The sequence below is a fragment of the Trachymyrmex cornetzi genome, unplaced genomic scaffold, assembly GCF_001594075.2.
Source record: "Trachymyrmex cornetzi isolate Tcor2-1 unplaced genomic scaffold, Tcor1.1 scaffold654, whole genome shotgun sequence".
NCBI classification, from domain to species: Eukaryota; Metazoa; Arthropoda; class Insecta; order Hymenoptera; family Formicidae; genus Trachymyrmex; species Trachymyrmex cornetzi.
Genome location: NW_017299975.1, coordinates 1 through 6,355, shown reverse-complemented (window position 1 = coordinate 6,355; position 6,355 = coordinate 1). Strand labels below are relative to the sequence as shown.

Genomic DNA, 6,355 nt, shown 5'->3' with positions numbered 1-6,355 from the left:
CTGAGAAAACGGTATGAATTATATAAACTATTATATTGACAAATCTGTTTCTAACATTACCAAAAACGTTTACAGATTGGACGATATAACCTTCAGAAGGAGCCACAACTATAAATCTCGAGATTTTTCTATTCATAAGTTACCATATCGACATAATATAACTAAGAAGTATGAAGATACTTCCTCTATACATTTACAAGAAAGTGAAACCGAAGAAACTGAATCTTATCAAATTCAATTCTGTCACGACGAATATAAAAGTAAAAAACCACAGAACAAAGTTCATCGGATGCCTACCGTATTTGGGGAAAGATTGTATAAGAGAATTATAGAAGATAAAAAAGAAGAGGAAAATCAGACAGAATTAATAAATTTGCTTGCTGCAAATATTAAAACAAAGGATATTTCTAAGGAAAATATTATTGAAAATGATAAGAAGGCTGGATCTCCATTTGGTATGAATAACAACGACAATGACTCTAATATCGGACGATGTTCTAGTTCAGGTAGATTAAAGATATATTTACTTTTTATATAATTATTATATGTATCACGTAAGCTTACATAGAATCATAAAACAGTTTTTAATTTCTATATATTTTTCTATCTAATAGAAGAATTTTTTTATATCTTTATATTAAACACTATTAAGTGAACATTTATATTAAAATTTATATCGTGCGTATTAAATATTTGTTACTATTTATCTGTATCTTGAAGAAAATGTATAAGAAGTTTGGAATATCTTATCCTAAAATATCTTAATCTAAGAATTTTAGAATATATGTAAAATATCTTAATCATATATAGACTTTATTTAGAGACAGTTGAGTAATAAACTTGTTAGTTTGAAAATTGTAATTACATCAGAAAGTAATCTTGTTACAGAACCTTCGTACAGAAAGAATTTGATGAAAAGGACGAATGAAGAAGACAATACAAGTAGACACAAGCGTATAAAAATTGAAAAAAATGAAGAGGAAACCATAACCAAAGAAACAAATTACAATTATCTTACGCAGTATGATCTAACAGACAATTTTACGCAATATGATATGAAAGATAATCTCAAATTTGAAGATCAATTGGATGTAGTGCATTCTTTTAAAAAAGAAGAAGTTTCAGTATGCGATGAACGTAGAGCTGCTTCAGAATATCGAGACACCAAAGAGAATCGAAGTTGTACAAACGGACGGAGAAGCGAGACTAGAAGTAAATCAGCAAAAGATCATGACAGTTCGTACATCAAAAATAGTCACGCCCATAGTTTACGAAATTTTCGGACTTCAGCTTCACACACAACTCGTGTCTCAGAAAGATTTGACAGTGATTACAGGAAAAATGGGCACAGGTATAGTCCGCCAAGAAGAAGAAGCTACTCTAGAAGCAGGAGTGATTACGAGAGTTCGAGCAGTCATCGTTTACGTGAAAAATCCAGTAGAACATATAGAGAAGCAAAGTATGATAATTATAAATATGATAGTCGATATAGATATGACAGATTAAAAAGGAACTGCGGGAATGAAGAAGATGATAGGAAAACGAGATATAGGCGTGAAAAATATGATAATTTAAGGGGAGAATCGTTTAATTTTGGCTAAAAACATGTCAAAATTTGGAAATTTTTTTTTAAGAAACTAGTAATTCAATTCCTGTAAAATTTATACCATGTTTGTATTTATGTTTGAATAACTTCTAGTTTTTTTTTTATTAAATTTTAATAATAAATATGGAAGTTATTAATGATGGAATATGACGCCTCGCAAAGTTCGTCCATTGCTGTGCACGATATTAATCTTTCAGGTAATCTGAAATATAAGAATCGAGCGGCATATTACTTTATACATACATAGCTTCAGTTTGATGAATTAGAATTAGAAAAGATTTTTGTGGAATTGCTGAGTTTTCAACTCAGAACTATAAATTTTACTGTCAAAATACGCTCATTTTTTTATGTAATAAAAAAATATGTAACTTATTAATATTCTGGTTCCTCAAACGATAAAGTAATGTTTGCTGAACATACAGACCAAATATAAAGATAATCGGTTGAGTAGTTACAAAAATAGCGTGCACACCACCCGGAAAAGTACTCTTTTGTGACAACGGCATTTAAAAGTTTTAAGTTTAGTTTATGTAAGTATATGAAGTACTTACATCTTATTTTTGCTATTCTTCTATCCCAAGGCCATATAATAGTCCTTCCTCATTTTCGTAGAAATGATTTAGAGCCATCTAGTCGTTTCTTTGTTTTATTTGAACTTCTTTCGTAGCCTCGAGACTCCGTCGCGTTGATCTTTCAAGGCGGTGTTGATCTCGCGTGTTACATAATATTTTGGCGTTTCTTTCTATAACAATTCCTATCATTGTCATAATTTTAAAAACAGCATAAAAACCTTCATTAAAAATTCTGGCTGCTAAATAAGCTGCGATTTTAATTATTTTTGCTCCGCAATGAAGATGCTTAGGCGCGAATCGCCAGACTGCAGAGTTATAACTCTCATGATTATTTTGTTTCACCACCCAAACATCTTTCTAACAAAAATCTTCGAAAATTGGCTTTATAGCTTGCTGAACATCTTCATGAAATGGTGGTTCGTGATCGAATTCATGAAGAGTGTTATTACTTTCAGCAACGCGCCATTTACCCCAACTATCTGATCCCACTGGGCAGTACATATGCTGTGAATTTTCATTTGTCGGGATCTTGTGATAAAATATAGCCCACACAGCATTGTGCATATTATCAATAGAATCTGGACGTCTTCTGATTGCCAATCGTAATAAATCGTTAATTTTTGTATTAATTTATTAGTTAATTTATTTTTTCCTCCAAATTTATGAGTTTTCTTTATATTTCTTAATCGTGAACCCATTAGCTTCTCCACATTTCCTACGCATTCTTTTTTCTTCACTTGTAAAGTATCACCATAAGGATTATTGTCTAACAGGGCTTTAAAAGTTTTAGAGTCTCTATCACTAATGTAATAAGCGTTCTTAACTTCCGACAATTCCCAGGATCGTTGAACATTTCATTTACGGCGTCAACTTCCATCTTCCCAGCTGATCCATCATGATTTACTGTACATTATTTTGTGTGATTTTCTTTCCAAATTTCATATTCCGGAGTTTCATGTTTAGATTCCCATAATTTATAAGCATGACAATAAGCAGATTTTACAAGGAGGTCAATCACTTTGTTTGTATATTTTCCAATAAGTGTTGTGATTCCAAAGAATGAACTGAAACCTCTTTTCTTCCACGTTCCATCACCAGAAACAGTTATTTCAGTTATTGATTTGCCATTTATAGAATTTTTAATTTTTTCCTCTTCTACTGTTTTTCTTCTTAAAATATCGAAAATAGCCTTTGCTTTAATCGGAGGCGTTACGAGACATTGAGTAGGTACGCTCCAGCGTAGGGCGCAAAATTTTAATAGGTAGCGCTACTCTTGTAAATACATATAAAGCTCTATCTTACTTGATATTTTAAATGAATTAGTTAAAGTGGTTTTCTGGAAATCTTTTTAAATTTAGCGATAGCGTTACAGATCTTATTAACTGTGCCAATATCTGTGGCAACTACAGAGGCATCTTTCTCAAAATTAAAAATAATAAAGAATTATCTGAGAAATACATTGACGCAGACGCGGTCATGCAGTTTAGCGTATGGCATCCAATTGGACACGAGCCACTCACAGCGCTTGAGACTACAAAGCTCCTAAGCACCGGTCGCTGTGATTGGTGGTGTCCAATCGAGCCGTGATCAATCGGGATCACCCCCAGTTTAATTATGATACCAACTGAAAAAGAATTGGTGAACAGTTTTGATTATGTAATCAGTCTTGACAGTCCTACAAGGACCGTTGAGACGTAATCAGAATATTATCAAAAACTAAAGCCAGAAAATGTAATAGTATGTTGCATTAAGCATCAAATATATTATTAAAAAAGAAAATATGAAAGGTTCTACCGAATAAGCATATGAAAAATGCCTCCAAACCAAATCCAGTTTTGAATACCTAACATTGTTAAGCTCGATAAAAGAATATTTTACACCAAATTTCAACCTGCTAAATTTATTCATGTAGCAGTAATGATGAGAGAGAGAAAAAGTCAATTTCAACTTTATTTTTATTTTCCTATCGTGTGAATTGGAAAATCTGAAAAAATTTGAAACACTTTTTAACATGATATAATATTACATCTAAAAAGAATTTTTTTAGATTTTTAATGAAAATGTGAGTTAAAAAAAATAAAAAAAATTTTAAATGCATGTTTTCATAGAAAATATTCGAGTAGTCTTCAATAAATCATAGTGAATTGATCATTCTCTAGTGAATGAAATATGTCATATTTAGATTTTTTAAAGGCGTGGAACAATGTTTTTTTAAAAATTAAAACTCAGTTTTTTTAATTTTTAAAACAATATTCCACACTTTTAAAAAATAAAATTTTTTTTAAATGTAATATGCTAAAAAATGTGTCAAATTTTCTCAGATTTTTAAATATTTTTTTGTATTTAAGATTTTTTATTTGTATTTCCCCATCAGGAATGTATTTGATATATTATATTTATGCATACATTTTGAAATATTTTATACGATATAACATGTATAATCAGAAGTAACCAATTTTTTAAATGAAATTGTAGTGTAAAGAAAAACTATAGACTTAATTTTTTTGATATTTAATTATTACTATAACGTCGTTTGCGTCAAATCATTTTTGTATATCCCAAGTAATATGTTAGAGATTTCTTTTTCTCCTGATGGGTACTGGATTCTCTCTCTCTCTTCTCTCTCTCTCTCTCTCTCTCTCTCTCTCTCTCTCTCTCTCTCTCTCTCCCTCTCTCTCTCTCTCTTACTCAAATAATAGTATAATTATCTTTATAGTTATCTTTCCGAGAAAGGACGATCATATTAATGCAAAAATTGAGAGATTTCGCCAAATATTTTATTCTTATTCTCTAAAGTACAAAGTTTTTTTTATTTATGTCAAAACGCGCGTCCACATTGCGTTGCCACTTCCGTTTTTTAATTCATATTTTTCGTAAAAAATCTAAAAAATTCTGTTTAGATGTAATATCATGCTAAAAAGTGTGTCAAATTTTTTCAGATTTTTTAATTCACACGATAGGAAAATAAAAACAAAAAATTGAAATTGACGTTTTTCATCATTACTGCCACATGAATAAATTTAGCAAGTTGAAATTTGGTGTAAAATAATCTTTTATTGAGCTTAACAATGTTAGGTACTCAAAATTGGATTTGATTTGGGGGCATTTTTCATATGCTTATTCGGCTAGACCCTTTATTGTATTCGTATTCCTGTGTTATGTAAATTGTTGGAAATTCCTTTTTTTTTTAATTTAGTTCGTTGCAATTGGCGGGGGATTGATGCTTCAGAGACTTCCTTGAGTAATCCTTGTGATGGGGAGCAAAAGCAAATTCCAGCGTAGGGCGCAAAAGGCAGTCATAACGCCTCAGACTCCAATATAAATCTTTTCCACAACAGCATAGTACAAAGTATTACTACAACCTTGAGATAAATCCATGAGGCCACAAAATAAATTTATACCTTCTCTACCAACGCCTAATAGTCTCATGCAGTGGCGGATTAACAAATTTGCCGCCCTTAGGCCGTTCATACATTGCCCTCCCCCCTTCCCCATATTTCACGAATGATTCGCGGCGATAAAAGAAATTAAATGTACAGCTGTATATATAGTTAACTAATCTCTAGTACATGTTTGTAAATTATCAAAACGTAAAAAATCGTATTTACTGATTGTTGATATTATGTACATTTTATATTTTTCTATATTATTTTACTGAGAATTTTCTATTATATTTTAATATATAATATATTTACCGAGATCATATGAAATAATGTAAGAGAAGTATGAACAAAAAATTCAATTATAATCACAGCTTTTATTTCAGTTGGTATTTTATTATAAGACATGAAACATAAGATGAATTATGCATTTCGCTCACGTCGTGTGTGCCGAAACAAAACGCGAGCGATGCATTACTAAGGCTGCGTTCGATTTGGCGCTCACAGCGCTTGTAAGCATCATTATTTCATATTTGATAAATAACAAGGATGAAATGACGCTTACAGCGGTATAAGCGCCAAAAGAAGTGCAGCCTAAAAGGATTATCTGTCCGATATTTAATCATCAATATGCAGGTGGCAGAATTGGTATCGGATTCACGGATTTATTTCAAAAAACTAAGCGTCGATTTTTTCTATCTTTGGGTTTTTTTTGCGGTACGATCCTTACTATCTCTCTCCTCGGAAAACTTCCTCTCATTTTTTTACTTTGAAAATTTTGTGATATACATATGAAA

At 31.1% G+C, this 6,355-nt stretch overlaps 1 protein-coding gene across 1 annotated transcript in view; it reads left to right on the top strand.

The window, feature by feature from the left end:
* The window catches only part of LOC108767153 (protein dopey homolog PFC0245c), a 10,437-nt gene extending 8,836 nt beyond the window's left edge, over positions 1–1,601 (top strand). Inside the window, exons 2-4 of the mRNA XM_018516880.1 lie at positions 6–11; positions 76–506; positions 889–1,601. Of these exons, the coding sequence (XP_018372382.1) occupies positions 6–11; positions 76–506; positions 889–1,601 (1,150 nt within the window). The remainder of the gene's footprint in view (positions 1–5; positions 12–75; positions 507–888) is intronic.
* The last annotated feature ends 4,754 nt before the right edge of the window (positions 1,602–6,355 follow it).